Source organism: Suncus etruscus, chromosome 11 (assembly GCF_024139225.1).
Source record: "Suncus etruscus isolate mSunEtr1 chromosome 11, mSunEtr1.pri.cur, whole genome shotgun sequence".
Lineage (NCBI taxonomy): Eukaryota > Metazoa > Chordata > Mammalia > Eulipotyphla > Soricidae > Suncus > Suncus etruscus.
Window position 1 is genome coordinate 36,207,149 of NC_064858.1, and position 18,456 is coordinate 36,225,604.

At 45.0% G+C, this 18,456-nt stretch overlaps 2 protein-coding genes across 2 annotated transcripts in view; both read right to left on the reverse strand.

Annotated features, from left to right (window-relative positions):
• The window catches only part of BORCS5 (BLOC-1 related complex subunit 5), a 714,757-nt gene that overhangs the window by 601,105 nt on the left and 95,196 nt on the right, over positions 1–18,456 (reverse strand). The window lies entirely within an intron of this gene.
• Positions 1–18,456, reverse strand: part of ETV6 (ETS variant transcription factor 6) — a 245,923-nt gene that overhangs the window by 142,302 nt on the left and 85,165 nt on the right. Inside the window, 1 exon segment of the mRNA XM_049783341.1 lies at positions 7,999–8,149. Within this exon segment, the coding sequence (XP_049639298.1) occupies positions 7,999–8,149 (151 nt within the window).

Sequence of the window (18,456 nt, forward strand, 5' to 3'; positions counted from 1 at the left end):
TGAAAGTGGATGAAAACTTGACTTGTCTCCATCTATGCAAGGGCTGTGCGAGTGAATACGTGTGCTGGAGATAGGGAGGCAGGAGGTTCACGGCTCACTCACAGATGGTCTGCTCACACCTGCCACATAGACAATGGGAGGTGGAGAGGTGAAGCCAACCAAGCATAGGACTTAGGATGAGGACCCACTCCATCTGCAAAACCCTAAGACACGCGAACCCAGAGAGACCACAGATCCTGATGGCTAGGGAAATTCAAGAGCTGGGAGGAGACAAAAGAAATACAAATCTCATTTCTAGTTTCCTGTGGTTATTTGAGTCTCAATGTACAGAACTAACTGGTTCCCATCATTTTTATTTTTAAAAGTCTCTCTCAGCTGGTTAATTTTCAGTATTTAGTCTAGAATAGTTTGGGTATCTTTAAACTCACAGAAATAGCCCATGGTACTAGGAAAACAAAATCTATCCAGTAGCTTCCAAACCTAGACAGGAGAATCTAAGAAATTCTTGGAGAATCCAAGAAAATTAGGGACCTCCCCAACTGATAACCCCTCCAGAAGAAAGCCTCTTTGGAAGAGCATATGTTTTAGATGCACACAGAACACAGAGCATGACATTTGAAGTCAAAGAAAAGGTCACTAGACCTTTGGTTTTTATACATATATATTTGAAGACATCTATAAATAGCTGCATTTATTGAAGCTACTTCCTTATCAGGAAGCACAGAGCTAGAAAATTAATGTCTGCCTGCCTTGGAAATTCTTTCCAACAGTCAACCCAAAAAGGAAATTTCCCTTCCAAAGAACCCCAACTGCTCATGGCTGGGCCATTCACTGGTTCTCATCAGAGTGTCTGAAGCCCCAAAGCAGGACTGGTGCTGCCACAAGAGAGACTGGAAAAGCAGAAAACCTCCAATATTTGTGAAAAGGGAAGTTTTCATCCATACTCTTTCCAGAAAACATTCGTCAGGACACAGGAACAAGGGCAAGAGGCCAAGGCCTGTTAAGGCAATGCCCTTGAGGTACAGATGACAGCCCTGTATGGTCTCCAGACCTCATCTTGACTATGGGTGATGTATGCCAGTGGGGCTGAGCACAGTCCCATGTGAAACATTGCAATGATGCAGGGCAAGGCATGCAGGGTCTAAAACACAAACTGAAGAAGACGGACAGACTGGGTCAAGCCAGACAAGCAGTCAAGCTGCAGAAGCAAGACAAATGGCAATGAGGCATGTAGACATCAGGCAAGAGCTCACCAGAGCAAAGCATGTTCCCAGAAAGGATGGGACATAGCTAGAAAACAAAGCCAATTTTCAGGAAGATGCAGGAAGACTCATCTGTAGCTCTGGAAACAGAAGAGATAAGCGGGGTCACACCAGCTGCTGTGGCCTGGGTCTACCTCCTGCAGAGGCTACCTAGCAGTTTTGTAAATGGCAAGATCTTTCTAGATGGTTAATGGACCCTGCAGGCCATGATGATGCATGTTCTATGTCAATTTCCTATGAGTTGAGAACCCCACTGGGCCAAGTCTACTAGACACTTAAGCCATCCATTCAATCATCACCACAAGAACTTTCTAGCATCCTGCTCTTTCATTTGGAAACTCACGAAAAGCAAGCAATAGAATCTGTGAACAGAATATCATTCTGATGGAAGGCCAGGAATGTGGACCCTGAGTTGGGGCACATTCCCAGAGTGCACCTATCCAGGCCTTCCCAGTTGGCTGTTTTCCCATCTGTCTACAGATAGAATGATCGTGAGTTCAAAAGAGGCTAACAGATAAGGAGCAGCAACAAAAACAGGGAGAAAAATAGAAGTAAAAGGCTCTTAGGAACTGGCTCTCAGGTCAAATAAAAATCAACCTGCAGGAACAGCAGAGAGGGTCCCCAGTCACTGCACAGCCAGCACTGAGCTCCCCAGCTCACCCTTCTCCCCTCCAGACTGTGCCACTGCTTCCTTTTAAATCCAGGAGCCTGCCCTGACCTTCTCTTTAAAAAACAAATGGTGACTTCTGAAACAGAACTCACCCTGGCCTCACCCAACACTACATGTGTCCACTCGATCCAGTGAATCTCTCTAAGGCTGGCTGTCTCATCAATAAAAGAGAACAAGTCACAAATGCTGACTTCTAAGACTGCAGCCTGCTGCAATGAGATCAGATTTGCCAGCAAATATACTTGTAAGGCAGCAGCAGACTAACTCGGATGCTATTAAATCCCCCATGTCTGTCTATTCCTTGGTGGAGCAGAAATAACTTGAAAGTACCTAACACAGTGGCTCTGGCTAATTATAAAGTGAGGCATTGCCTCCCTGGTTCGGATACAGCTCTGCCTGTCACAGGACACACTTAAGACCTGGACATTCTGCTAAGAGCACAGAACCATTGAGCGAAAGAGTGATCAGTGAGCCAGGCAGCACTTCCAGCGGTGGCATTAAATAAAATGGTGAAGCACATAGAATTCTGAGCAGCCATGGAAGAATTTTGAAAGATGCACCAGGACAGAAAATGGAGCCAGGGGACTATTTCTGGTGTTCTAACTCTAGAAACCTCTGAGCGGCTATTACAGCTATTAACCCACAGCATCATGGAGTACAACCCTCTTAAAAGTGATGGATGAGTCCTTGGTTCCGACTGTAAAACATCAATGCATGGGGATTAGGGAGGCCAGAGGTGCTCCATGCAATCCAGAGTCTCTGGCAAGAGGCAAAATGTCAGCCTGTGACCGGATGTGGTTGTGCCAAGGAAAGGGAAAGGATGACAGAGAAAGGAGCTTAAAAAAAAAAAAGAGACAAGACAGACATTTAGTGATTTAAATTCACTCCACAGGAGGCAGGGAAAAAGAAAAAGAACCTTCATCACCACTGGTGGGAGTGAAAATTGGTTCAGCCTCTATGGAAAACAGTATGGAAACTTCTCAAAGAATTCAAAATAGAACTTACCATATGATCCAGTAATTCTACTCCTTAGGAGCTAACCCCAAGAAGAAAAAAAGACTAATTTGAAAATACATATAGACAGTTATGTTCACTATAGCACCATTTGCTATTGCCAAGATCCAGAAATGGTGCAAATACCCCAGGACAGATATATGCACAAGGAAGAGGCGGGCCCTACGCACTATGGAATGGTATTCAGGCACAGGAAAAGAAGAAATGTTGTCTTTGCAAAAGCATGGCTAGATCTAGAGGAAGTTATAGTAAGCAAAGTAAATCAGAAGGGGGAAAGACACATACAAAATCATTTTACTCATGGGAGGTAAATAAAGAAAACAAACTACATGAACAGTATCAATGAAAACAAACTCTTAGGGCCTGAGAGACAGCTCCAGGAGCACCACAGGAGTGGCCCCAAATGCAAACAAAAATGCAAACACAAAAACAAACCTTTAGCTTAGAGTCAGCCAATAGAATCAGGGCTACCGGGGAGAAATGAGAAAGAACCTAGAGATAGTGGTGCAGGGACACTATCTGCATGAAGCATAAATATTAACAGGATTATAAACCATGCTACTTTGATAACAGTGATTTAATATTTCCTTAGGTGTGTGTTTCCTTTGTGGTGCCAAGAATTAAACCCAGGGCCTCCTACATGCAAGTGCTTTACCACTGAGCCCTCAGCATGTTTTGAATTTGGTCCCACACCGGGAACATATGTCATTTGACATAGGCATCACAGCCAGAGGCCCAGTATATTATGGCACAACAGTGGATAGCAACGTAGCCTGCCATGTACTTAGAAAAGTCTTCAGGCCACCAGTAAGACTCTCCCGTGACCCGGAGGCTCTGATTGAGACAAAGAAACCAGGCAACCCTGGGTCTACACAACAGCCCTTCTCCACTTATAAAGACTCAGGGGTGATTTTGTCTAGGCATGCTTGTGGGGCCTGGGCCCTTGTAACATATTCTGGGTAGAAGGAAAAGCTTCTGCCTCCCTAGACAGAAAGGAACTGGCAGCTTCTCATCACCTGCTGGAACTGCTATACTTTAGCTCTTGCAGCCTCAAGCTTAAAACAAAATATTCAGTGCCTTTTATGGAAGAAAAACAAAAGCAGCACTTCAGTCTCCTGATAAAATAGAGGTTTGCTCTCCTGGTACAACAAGGAGAGCCTGGGAACTGTTGTTGGGTCAATGAAGGGCACCAGCCTCCGCCTCCCAGGAAGGCCCTTCATTCTCCCCAGCCTACTGCTTCCATGTCTGGGTCAGGAGGCCCCTTCCTTGCCTTCAAGTTCCTGCTCACCACCTGCCAATGCCCCCCCTCTGCTGTACTCATAGGCAAAGACCAAGAAACAGGCCTTACTCTCCACCTAGCCAGAGCTTGCTGATGCATCACACCATGTCTGTAGTTTGGATCAAGTCTGGGATAGGATGGTAAAAGTCTAGTATTAGAATTCTGTCCCCATTCCTAGCTGAAAAGGAAACCTTCTGACTAAAGAATGAAAAGAGGGAGAAAGCAAGAAAAATGCAGAGAGAAAGGCATTATCTGGAGCTGCATGGGGAAACACAATGAAAAGAAGCTGCTGAGACATACCGATATGGTGAGTGTCTCTTTAAAACAAGCAGCTAGAAAGGCTTTCAACGTACAATACCATAAATGTCCTGCTGCTGTCCTGGCGCTGGGATTCTTCCCCGTACTTTCCATGAGCATTCCACCGGGAATTGTCTGGAATCCCAGATTAAAACAGCAATAACCCAATTCCCTTGTCAGAATATTTATTTGCTCTTAGGTTTGGAAACCCAGCTGGGATGCAGCTTCAAGCGTGTGGCTTGGCCTCTGTCCTTCAAGGGCTGTGCAGGCTCCTGTTCAGCACAGCACAATGGGCATATTTTAGGGAAAGGGGGGGGGCTGTTTGGCAATTAAGGAGGGCACACAACTAGAGCCTGTTCTACAGAGATTCCCCCTGTGGGTCTCAGAGAGGTTTCCAAGGTCTCTAAAGTCAGGAGACATAGGTGCCAAACCATCTTATCCTGGGGCCAGAGAGATAATACAGCTGAGAAGGCACTTATCTCACACATAATTGACCCAGGTTTGATCCCCAGTATCCAACATGATCCCACCAGAAATTATCCCTGAGGCCAGAGAGATAGCACAGTGGTAAGGTGTTTGCCTTTCATGCAGAAGGACGGTGGTTTGAATCCCGGCATCCCATATGGTCCCCTGAGCCTGCCAAGAGCGATTTCTGAGCGTGGAGCCAGGAGTGACCCCTGAGCACTGCCGGGTGTGACCCCTCCAAAAAAATGATCCCTGAGTGAGAGCCAGAAATAACCCCTAAACACCACTGGATTTGTCCCCCATCCAAAAAAAAAACAAAAAAAACCCAAACTTTCCATCTTGTCCTATACCTGTAACCCAATAGAAGACTGTAGTCTAAGGGGGCCAAGTAATGTTCTAGAGTCCTTTACCTGACCATTAGCTATGTAAGGATCTGGTCATCATCCATCAATCCATTCATCTATCCTTCACCCTTATCTCACTCCTTCCTTCATTCCATACATTCACTACCCCCACCCAAATGGCCCTTCCTCCCTATTCCCTTCTCTCTTCCTTCTTCCCCATCTTTGCACCAATCCATCCACACAAACATTAATCTCTCTTTTCCCTCCCTCTATCCAATCATTCATTCCTCCCCTGCTCTATTCATTCATCTCTCCTTTTTATTTCCATCTATTTATTCCTCAACATAACTAACTAACCATAAATACACAAACTATTCAACAACTGACTGACCACTAACCAAAATTATAACTACATGCCAATCTTGAATTCATCTACCTACCTATCCCCAAATATTTATAAAATTCATGAACATGGCAGTCTGAGAGTTAAGAGCTGAGCTCTGGAAGTAGACAGGACTACCTGTGAATCCTGATTGTCTCCTAAAAACAGTGTGCCCTTGGCAAATTACTTGTATTCTCTAAGCCCCGAGCTCCTGACGTGTGACATGAATTGAAAAAGAATATGGACCTTATAAGCTGTTGTGAGAAATAAATTACACAAAGAACTTCATGGAGGATCTACCTGGAGTGAATTCTCAACAGTGGCTGTGACCATTCGAGAGGCACCTGGGAGGACCTAGAAAGCACTGACTAACCAGGTGAATCAAAGTGCAGGCAGGGAAGACTCAGTTCCAGTGGGGAGGCTGATGCAGTGAGATGATGATTTTCCCAAAGGCAGGAGGGAATGAAAACACTGGACAGACACAATGCTGGCTAGTAGGGAAGCTGAGTATTACCTGCCAACAGCTAGTTAACAGCAAAACTAGTTAGAATTACTAGCTAGGTTTGCAAGTCTGTTAACTGGTTTCATCCAGGTAGCTTCTGGTAGAAGAAGTGATATACTATGTAAAGGCAGCCCAAGGCACGCCAGGATGGGCCTGGGGGTTGTCGTTTGTCATGTGTGTGTTTATATCTCAGGGTACAGGAATAAAAGGAGAAAAGGTACAGCTTGTTGGGGGCTAAGTGTTGGTCTCTTCTCACAGAACTATCTGCACAGTAAAGAAATGACTGGGAGGAGGCTGAAGGATCTTTCCTGTGTGCACAGGACAGAAGTCTGTTCCGTATCCTGGTCTGAGGACAGTTTCTGAATGAAAAGCTTATACTCTACAGCCATGGTTTCTCTCCTACCCTGCAGGCCCAGTGTGGAGACAATGCTCTAGTCAAGTGAGGTACCTTCCCAGTGGGGAGTCCATGCAAAGTTCACCTGGGGGAAACATGAGAGTGGAGCTTATCCCTACACCTCCTGGCCCTGTGTAACTGGAATGCCCTGACACCAAGGGAGGAGAAGGGAAGAGAGGGTGAAGGGGAGAAGGGGAGAGAGGGAAAGAGGGAGAGAGGGGGGGGGAGAGGGGGACGGACGGACAGACGAACAGACAGACAGACAGACAGACAGACAGACAGACAGACAGACAGACAGACAGACTAATCTCAGCACCCCAGCCATGCCCAGATTTCAGCAACCATTCTTACTGAGGAGAAGAGCCCCCTCCCAGTACCTCTTTGGGCATCTGAACCTTGAGCCATCACCAAAAGAATAATTCTGGTCTTACTCTGGTAGATGGAATCAGGGAAAGAAAAAAATTCTGGTCTTTTCTGGAAGGATTATTCCAGAGACAACCAACACAACCAATACTCATTTAAATCAAGAGGAATTGACTAAAGATGGGCCCAGGGGACCTCAGCCTCCTCCCTAATGCAGGCCATGCCCTTGGGTTCATATCAGAGCAGAGAGCCTAGCATACTTTGGGACCGAGAGATGTGGCTGGGAGCCACAGATCCTGGGTGGCCCTGTCTCATTTTCTCCTCTGATTCAGTGGCAGCACAGGAGTGGTGAAAAAGAACTGGAAGGTATCAGATGTGTTGAGGACCCACCCCAGCAGCACGGAGATACATAACTCTGTTCCTTCTGCTATACTACACAGCAGAGATGGAGTAGCTGAGTGCTGGTGGAGAGGATGCAAAAGGGAAAGGTGGAAGGAGGACAGGAAGTACTCAACAATCGTGAGGATGGGAAACCACAGTACTCAGAGGAACAGCAGGGAGAAAGGCCACGAGCCTGAGGAAATCCACAATAGTGACAAAAACTCCTCTTCGTAGTACCAGCCCCACTTTTTAGAACATCACAATACCACCATCTACTTACTGCACATGACCAGCTTTGGAACAGGGAGTGTGGCATGGCCTATCAGAACCAGAGACTGAACAAATGTGCAGGGAACCTGACCAGAAATTCAAACTTTTCAAAGCGATTTGGGTGGAAGTGCTGGTGGAGGGGGAGCATGAAAGATTCCAAAGCAGTTACTTCAAACTACACAAAAACCGTCTTTGCAATTAAGGCATCTGTTGGGTTTTGTTGTTATTGTTGTTGATATGCTGGGGATGGAACCCCAGGGCTTCACCCATGCAAACCCCTCACCATCCCTATTTCCCTTCCCCCTGCACAGTGGGTCACCCCAACCCAGGTCTGGCTGTAGGTCTGTTCCTCTGTGCCTGGGCACAAATACTCACGCAGATGCGCAGGCAGGCGAATCGACTCTTCCTCCATCCTGAGAGCTCGGGGCACTGAGACATGAATCGGTGTTGAGTGGCCGTAGTGGGATACTTGAGGCACGTAGCTGGACACCGGGCTCTCCGGAGGTGAGTAGGAAACTCGTTCTTGCTGTTGGGCACAAAGACAGAAAGGACAGTGAACACCGGGAACCCACAAGAAGGAAGCAAAAGGGAAGAGAGGCTTCACAGAAAACACCCTCCACTTTAGATTCCCCACACAGCTGTCTTTCAGGTTTCTAACACTGGGGACTCAGAACCAAATGTTGGAAAAATTTGACATGGGACATTTTTCCTTAGGAACTAGGTTTGTTGGCATAAAGAGCAAAGACACATGGGCCCGAGAGACAGCACTGCAGTTAAGTCATTGGCTTTGTAAGCAGTTAACATGGGTTCAATCCCCTAGCACAGGCCAGGAGTTCTGTTGGGGGTGGTCCCAAATAAAAACAAAACAAAACAAAAAAGCACAGAACCAAGAGGAAGGAAGCAGTTAGTATAGTCAGAAAAACAGCCATAATACCTGCTCTCTCAAAAGTTTTTTCCCAAGACACGTAACTTGTGTCACCAGCACACTGAAAATGGTTTCCTCCTTCACCACCCTAAAATCAAAGCCAGGCTTCTACTCCAAATCCCATGGACAGCAGCCCCAAATGAAGACTTAGAAATTCGAGAGTGAATTAATCTCCAAGCCAGGTTCTGTCTACTTAGCTCATTAGATAACAAACAACAAAATCCCAGGCTGCCTTTTAGCCTCCAGAGCTAGGAAGGATCAGCCATATCACTCTGTATCTTCATGTATTTATTTGATCTCACCCTCCCACCCTTTCAGGAGCATATTTTTTCCCCTTCTGAACTAGCTCAGAGCTCAGAGGATCATCTTCAATTAAGGGAAGTACTGTTCTACCAAAGACAGTCCACTGACAAGGACAGGGCCTGAAGATCTTCAGGGAACCTCCTATTTGAATGCAAACAGGTGGGGCTCAATAAATTACACAGGGCCAGAGAGATATAGCATGGAGAAAGGCATTTGCCTGCATGCAGAAAGATGGTGATTCGAAGCCCGGCATCCCAAATGGTCCCCCGTGCCTTCTAGGGGTGATTTCTGAGCGCTTCCAGGTGTGACCCAAAACCCAAAAATAAATAAATAAATAAATAAATAATAAATAAATAAATTACACAAGTGTATATTGATGATGAGTGTGGTGTTAGAATTAGGTGCATAAGAAATAATTATTAAGAGGATTGTAAGCCATAGAATCTCAAAAAAAGAGCAAAGAAACCCTTAAAAAATCTAAGAAACACCATGTTACCTTGCACGTTACCCTTATTTATATCTGAGAAACATTTAAAGAGGTTATTGTGGTGTCCAGAGTAAATCTGTGTGATTTTACTAGAAGTTGTTAAGCTTCCCTAAAACCTTTCTTGCACTTAGCAAAATATATTAAAATGTGTTTCCAAAATATATATGCAATAAAAATGGGCATGTTAATTTTTCACCTAAAAATTACAATAAGTGAATATGCCGGGAGGGTTCATTACTAGTTTGGAGTTAAAATGTGACAAGTAGGGGCCAGAGAGATAGCATGGAGGTAAAGTATTTGTCTTGCATACAGAAGGACGGTGGTTAAAATCCCGGCATCCCATATGATCCCCCGAGCCTGCCGGGGGGTGATTTCTGAGCATAGGGCCAGCAGTAACCCTTGTGTGCTGCCGGGTGTGACCCTCCCCCCCCCCCAAAAAAAAAAAAGTGGCATGTAACAGCAAGGAACCAACTATATGTTTCAACAGGAAGAGTCACGAACTTTGCATCTCAGATCAACTATGCCAGCTCAAGTGCTTTGCAGTCCTGTACCTAAGTTTCTGCTCATTTCTGTGGTTTAAATGGGCAATGCAAAGTGGGGCATCCAAGATTCAAAAATAAGCTGGGGTGGAGGGGGAGTGAACACAAACATGCCATTAGGAAGGTAGAAACCAGGCATCCAAGAGGGAGAAAAATTACATATGAAAATATGACATAAGGGTGCTTACTCAGTTTCAAGAGCATGCTCTAAACACTGTTGAGTTCATCAAGTGTGCAAAGGGAAGTGGGGAACAGGAGGGGGTCCCCCGACCCTCTCATCAAAGAAAAGCTGCACTTCAGCTTGGAGCCTGGAAAGTTTGTGGCAGGAAGTTCCGCTTTGAAATGAATATATACATATCTTTATTGTTTCCAAAAGGATAAACTCTACCTTCCCCAAGGTGGCCTCCACCAGTAACAAGGGCATTTAGAAATAGCTCTGCTCAAACATATATGCCTACATTTTCTTAATTCTGGATGTGCATACTTTTGTGTATCTTCTGCATCACTTGGGATGTTCTCTCTGTGTGTATATCTTATTTCTGCATCATTCAAGATGCTCCGTGTGTGTGTGTGTGTGTGTGTGTGTGTGTGTATGTATATGAGAGAGAGAGAGAGAGAGAGAGAGATCTTATTTATCAATCAAGATCTCCTCTGAAAAATCACTCAGAGACGAAACCTTCCACTTCACTTTTCTTGAACCAAACATCACACAGATTTTAAGCAACTCTGACATGAAAACGAATACTTTGGGGGACAGGGGGGTGATGGCTAGGGACTGGGGCATGAGAGAGTCAAAGAAACAGATAAGAAACTTAGAAAATCTGGTTAGGGTTTTTTCTTTAAAACCAAGAGAAGATTTTTAAGCAATTTAAACAGGGTTTGTTTTTCTGATCTAGACAATTCTTAAGTTTCAACATTCGCCCTTGGTCCTGTTCTATGTCCAGATACCTACCGTTAACTTTATTCCCAGAAATAGCTCTCTGTTTTGTTAGGGTTTTTTGCAGAAGTGAAACCAGTGGTGGAAAAAAAAAAAAAAAAAAAAAAGCATTGGGCAGCCAAAAGGTTTTCAAACGGCATATTAGAAGCGCGAGAAATAAATGGGAGGGGGGGGATTTCATAACAGGATGACTTTCTCTGAAAGTGAGGAGAAGCAAAATGACTTTCTTTGAAATCAAGGAGAAACAAGGTCCTGTAACTAGCTCATGTGAGGACACTGCACCCCAGCTTGACCCATAGCATCTAGCACAAGGGGAAACTCAATTAAGGAGGTGGTTTTCCTTGAGGTCTTAGGGAATCACCTCTAATCTGCAGGGTCACCTTTATCATGTACATACATAGATACAGGAAATTATCCTTTGCCATCTGTACAATCCTGGCGTAAGCACTTCTGCTCTCAGTCCTGAATGCCTTTCTGAGGATCTTTTCTTTCTCTCTTCCCCTTTTCCCTCCCTTTCTCCCTCCTTTCCCCCTTTCTCTCCCACCCCCCTCTCACACACATACACACACACACACACACACACACACACACACACACAATGCATCTGGGGATCACATGCACACTTACTTTGGCTCTCTGTCCGAAACACACAAGTGCATACATACACTATAATGAAACTTATCAGAGACCAGGTGAAGATGAAACTTGTCCCTGACATGGTTCTCCACTGGTTTGAAGGTTAATGCACTCAGGAAACACCATCTTGTCATGAAGGAAACCTGGCCTTCAATATCATATACCGTTATTTTCCGGCGTATAAGACGACTTTTGAAACAAAAAAAAGTCAACCAAAAATCGGGGGTCGTCTTATACACCGAGTATATCCCGAAAAATGTTTCAATATGCCGCTAAACGATAACTGTCTGAATATTGCCACAAAACGAATTTTCCAATTCGATCCTGCACCAATCACTGCAAGGCTGCTTGGATCGCCTCTCTAACTCAGCCAATCCAAGCAGGCTTTTGATGCCTGCAAATTATACAGTGTTCTGGACCCAAATCTACACTGTCAAAAGCCTGCTCAGATTGGCCAGAGTCAGAGAGAAAATCTATGACAGTATAACCTCTGAACCTTTGCTTGTTGTAACTGGCTCACTGTGGTACAGGAGCACAGGAACACATGCAGCACAGGAACATTCTGTCTGATACAGCGAATATAGGCCTAAACCTATGTTTTAACTGCAAAATTAGGGGGTCGTCTTATACGCCGGAAAATACGGTACATTCAGAACTATAGCTACACATTTCTTTAAATGTATATTACACACCAGGTTATTGTATCATTTTACCATAGCATGTTACCACGCCGTGTTGCTGTACCATATTACATGCCATGTTATCATATCATGCCCACCTTTCTATTCCATTTTCTTATATTGTCAGAATTCAAGGGCTTTTGCTTACTCATTTGCCTGCACATTCCACAGAGAACTCTTACAGCATTGGTCTTTCTCCTTGAATTACTGCCCTCAGCATATACCACTCAAGTGCCAGCCACATCCTTTCAAGAACCCTATAAATAGCAAAATGGATCTTTTGTCCTAGCTGCGTAGTATTCCAGGATGCAGTTCCGCCATCTCTAAATATGGAAATAGAGCTACCTCATGACTTGGCTACAGGAGCTATGTCTACCATCACCTGCCCTTCTTGAAAGGTTCTCTGAAGAGGCAGGCCTGTAATGGAAGGGAAAGAGTCTGGATCAAGAGGCAGCTATTCGATTGCCCCTGACATCACCCAGGGCAATGACAGAGGCCACTCAAGGAATCCAAGAAAGGACACTGCTGGGCATACAGGCTCCATTCCAAGGAGAAAAATACATCTACATAGAAATGCCCCCAACATAGAATTAACCTTTTTGTCTTTGTGCTCCTCTCTACGAACATTCACCTGAGTACATTTCTTTTTCTGTAATACCAGCCCCACACTGACTACCTAGAGTAGCCCTCAGGAGAGGAACAGTGGTTCAGAAGAAAAAAATTGAACGTAACCATTTCCGACAAAGCCAGTCCAACAGCAAGGTTTGGGGAGACGAACAACCAATCTCTCAAAGACAAAATACTTCTTTATTGTCCTCACTATGTCTCTGAACTGACGCCTACAAAGGGAGGGGATGTGATTGGCCTCTAGCCTGTCCACCTCTAAAGCAAATGTCGGCAGGATGAAAACTAGAGGTGGTTTACTTTATCCTTACAGAGATGATAGTGGTGTTGCCCTGCTCCCCCACCCCCAGCCCCAGGATTATAACTACAGCTTTAATCAAATTAAAATTCTATAGACGCAATGCACTCAAGGGGGAAGGGGGGTGCTGCCGGTGGATGCCAGGGATGCCAGGAAAAGAACAGGAGGAGGTGACACTATTTAGAAGCTGACAAAAGGCAAACACTGCTCTCATATTATCCACAGCTACAGGCTTGACAAAAGGAAAGCTGCCATACTGAGGGCAATTGTGATACCTATTACAAAGGGGGGGGGTTTTGGGGGTGAGGGGAATTGCATCATGGGGTCAAAGCTCTGAGAAGACAAAACAAGGTTGAAAATAGACTGGTAAAGGAATTGGTGTTGAAACATGGTATGCCAGAAACCCAATCATGAATAACTTTGTAATTCTGCCATTATATTAAAAATAAAGTTTTAGGCAAGAGATGAAATGCAAATTGTACTAACCAGTATGGAAAGCTTTTAAGAATAAATGGAATATGACATATGGGATGCTGCAAGCTCAATAGAATGAGTTAGTTCCCTTCTTCTCTTTTGGAGCCCCACTTCCTCAAAGGTTCACTTTTCAACCAAGAACTTAGAAACCTGAGACTCAGTACAACAAATACACCTATACTATGTACCATTGGCAAAAAAAGATTCTCCTCCCGACAGAATAAAAATCGTGCCATCCCCATGAAAGCGGTGCTCAGGGTCCAAGGGGCCACTCACCACAATATTCAGTCAATTCGACTCTGGAGGTTCAATGCTGAGCCTGAGTGCTATTTAGGTCCTGTGGGGTCAAGGACCACCAAGCCACCTTGGCAGTCTTGGGGGACTTTAGAACTGGACCTTGAGTTGAGCAGAGAGCCTCTTGGGCTATTCCTCAGTGGTGCCTTGGGATCATATAGTGCTGGGGACCAAACCTGGGCCAGGTACAAAACCCCTGTACTAATCTCCCCAGCTGCCTCCCAATAAGATTTTTATTCTCAAAAAATAAAAAAATCTTTCCTTTTCAAGTTTCCAATATAGAGCTCCAATAAATTACAGAGATGCCTCGAGTACACTGAACACATTTGTTTTTACACCATTAACTCTATGAAAAGGCTGCAGAGTTGAGAAATTTAAGAGTTCGCTGCTAATTAAACACTAACCCTCTGGAAATAAAGACAAAGCATTTGGGGAAGTAAGAAAAGCAGAAACAAAGTTGGGGTGGATCTGCACAAAGATAGCACACAAATGCTTCTAGAGACAATCAATCCCCACCCCAACTGCTGAGCTGAGGGTGCTATTCTAGAACTCGTCCCAACCCTGAGCACCAGCACAGGAAAGGAGCCAGAGCCTGGGGAAATCCCGAGGAGGGCAGATACTGTGGGAACAGAAAAGCAGCCAGGGCCATTTCCTGGGCACAGGCCCCTTTCTTCCCAACCATCACCATACTGGTTCCAGAGAGCCCAGACATGTGAGAAGAGACAAGAAGAAGAGACAAGAAGACCAGACAAAAAGAGCAGAAAATGACTCCTTGGGAACTGGCAGATCTTGAGGGAAGAGGCTGCTTTCCTGATCTGTGAGTTTTTTCAGCAAAGTGCATGTTTATGCCTCCAGGTTGCCGAGTAGAAATCTCTCCTGTGGGAATTTATGCATGTGACCTATGAAACTGAGCTCAGAATATAGTTATTGAAGGATATGCTCTGGCTACAAAATAATTCAAAGTGGTGGTGGCCTGGGTCCACACTAAGCAACTGTCCACTCCCCAGAGGAAGGAAATGACCGATGAACCCCATGCTGAAAACCACAGTCTTCAGCATATGAAAACTTCTCTCCTTTGGCCACTGTGTCTAGAGCTCTGCAAACCCAAAATGGAACGGTACTGTGGTCCAGACTCTCAGCATCACAGATGCAAGCATCCACACTCACGAACCTAAACCAACACTGCCTAATGTCAGCTTCTTCCATTTGAACAAAATACATGGGAAATTTGTGTGTATGTGTGTTCCAAAATTCAGCGAGAGAAACTTAAAGAACTTGAGGAAAGATGCAAATGATCACTCTTGTTTTCTAAAAAAACTTTTGCACATATGGTCCCAGACTATGACATTTTGGGCATCTTCTGAGAAGAAAACAAGTATACTTTAGGGCCTGGGATAGGGTCTGAGAGTGTGGGTATTGCCTTGGGATTTGAGGTATAACTTACATGTGAATATATGTAAGGTCTTTAATCTACCTTAGCATTTGGATGAGTGTACTTTAAATTCTGAGGTGACTTTAAGGTCTGGGGAATATATTAGGATATGGTGTTGCGCCTGGGATATATACTAGGATGATACAGAGTAGGCTCTAGAGTATATATTAAGATACAGAGTAGAGGGGCCGAAGCAGTGGCACAGCGGTAGGGCGTTTGCCTTGCAAGCTGCTAACATAGGATGGACTGCAATTCGATCCCCAGGAACCCCATATGGTCCCCCAAGCCAGGTGCATTAGCCGGGAATAACCCCTTAAAGTCACCGTGTATAGCCTCAAAATCAAAAAACAAACAAACAAACAAAAGATACAGAGTAGGGTCTGGGGAATATGCTAGAATATGGGGTAGGGTTTAGAGTCTACTAAGAAGAAACTATGGGGTCTGGGGTATACCAGGGTGTGGCTTACATTGGGGTACACCAATTTGCTCTTGTCTTGCTGGCTGCTGTGAAGGACTCCTGCCACCAGAGTGCCTACTAGGAGAAAAGACTTTTGCTAATATGCAGACTGGGATGCTGTAACTCACAACCTTCAGATCCTAGAATCTCCAGCGTGATCCCAATCTTCACCGTTTAGAGACCAATATCACGAACCCCCAGAGAAGTCCATTTGAACAGGTATGGCCAACAGTCCTCACCCTGTGAAAACTTCTCTCCTTTGGCCACTTTGTCTAGAGTTCTGAAAATCCCAGGGGCTGAGATTTCTGGAGGGCACAAATGACCACATAACACTCAGCAGAAAGAAGGGGGAGAAACGAGTGTCATCCCTGTGCAGGGGTGCCCCAACACAGATGTCCACACTTCTCACAACACAGGCTCCAATTTCACCTGAAAAGGTGAGTCCCTGTCCCAATCAGGAAAGGAAGTCAGTATTTAGGGGCATAGAGGGGGTGGGCTTTGAGGTAGAATAGGGTGTTCATCCTAGCTTCCAATTATGAGGGCTGAAGACTGCTAAGATATGTTTCAGTACATAGCTCATTGTGTGCCTCACTGATCCTAAAAGTATTACCGTCTGTTAACTTCATTGCATGATCTGAACGTAGTCCTCTAAGAACAGAGTTTGGGAAGAAAGAAAGGGCTTAAAGGCCCACAGTGGGCAGGGCTCTGCAGCACCCAGAAATAAACTGAGTCTAGCTCCAGAAAGCACAGCAAGCCCCTCACCCCTAGCAAGGAGGCACTAGAACAATGTAAAGCTCTGAATCCAGTGGGCCCAGAGATGATGGCCTGGGGAGTCCCTTAACATGGAAGGAATGGGGAATGGAAGGGTTCAGGCTGCCCAGATGCCCATGCAGGGCAGCATAGTACCTGAATCCTTTCCCATACTATACAGGGAGACCTCAACCGAAACTTCCTGTTTCCCCTAAACTTAAGTGATGGGAAAGTGCGTTGGCTGGGCGGCAGTTGAGGGAGGGAGGCACCTCCCAACCACTTTTTTTGACTTCCTCATCCTGGCAAGTCACAGCTTTAGGACACTGAGCTAGCACTGACCCACCCCCTCCCGCTATCCTGGGGTGTCCCTGGCCTCGAAAGGGTCTAAATCCTGCTGAACATAATCTTAAGTGGTCTTCAAGTCAAGCACCTGAAAACTTAAGTACATTCCATCACTGGGATACTGGAAGGGCTTTGTAAAGATCCTTTCCAATCCAGGAGGGCATGCTCCTGATGAGCTGAGGAAGTGGGTTCTCCAGCTGGGGCTCCTTCACCAAGCTGGGGTTCCAGGAGAGGGAGCCGGGAGAGAGAACAAGGCTAATCTGTGTGTGGGGAAACCCTGAGTGGAGGCAGCCAGGTTTCAGGGCTGATGACCTCATAAGACGTGCATTCCCTCTGTGCCCAGACTGTAGCCTTCAAACCACAGTGATCAAGGGGCAGTGCACCCAGAATGCCGAGAAAGTGGACAGCCAAGGGAACTGAGTCGTTCTGATACAAGAAAGAAAAAAAAAAACACAAAGCTGGCACAGATGTGGGGACAGGAGACTCCTCATTCACTGCTGAGGAGAAGGTCAACTGATCCAGCCTTTTTGGAAGACAAAATGGACATTCCTCAAAAAATTAGCTATTGAGCTTCCAAATGACCCAGCAATTCAACTCTTTGGCTTATACCTCAAGGGTCCAAAAGCACAATACAGAAAAGGCATCTGCACTCCTACGTTCATTGCAGCACTATTCACAATAAGCCAGATTCTGAATACAACCTAAGTGCCCAAGAACAGATGAAGAAAGAAAGAAACTATGGTACATTTATACAATGGAATAAGAAATGATGAGATAATGCAATTTGCTGCTACATGGATGGATAGAGTAGCGAGCTAAGGGAAGTTAGTCAGAGGGAGAGCACCTGACACGGTATGATCGCTCTCACATAGTGATATAAAGAAACAGGATAGGGGAATAGCAAATGCATAAAGGTAACAGGACGAAGAACATGAAAACTGGTCTTCAGTGGGAAGCTGGCCAGTGGGGTCTTGAGGGAGATATGACAGGAAAGAGAAATCTACAGTATTGGTGAGAGAAGTCACTTGAAAGTGGTAATGGGTTATCCCTGAAACTCTATAGTAACAAAGAATACTGCAAATTACAGTGCCTAAAATTAAAATAATAATAATAATAATAATAATAATAATAATAATAATAATAATAATAATAATAAAGGAAGTGGATGCTGGTGAAGAGATTGGTTTTAGGACACTATGCTGAATCTCAAGGATACGTAATTTTATAATTCATTGACTAAATTAAAAAGTAATAAAGGGCTTGTGGCTCCTTTCATCTGGGGGGGGCACCTTATCTGGAGATGGTCAGGGGTTTAGCCTTTAGACTTCTCTTTCTGAATGTGATCCCAGCAGCAGTAGGGGTCAGGGAATGGGAGGTTCTTGATGCTGGGTTGTTCCCCAAATCGTTTTAAACTCACTAATGACAGAAAAACAGGTACTTAACTCACCAGCAACTTAAATCCTGGGTACCACCAAGTGGCCAAGTTCCTTCTTTATTAGCTACTTTCTCCTCCATTAGTGCTCTTCCCTTAATGGGCTGGCTATTACAATTAGCCAATCTGCAGGGTCCCTGCCCAGGGCTACTGAGTAATGAACCGAGAGAGCTGCTATTTAGTCCTATTGAGGGTGCCATTAGCAGGCTCTTCTCAATTCCTT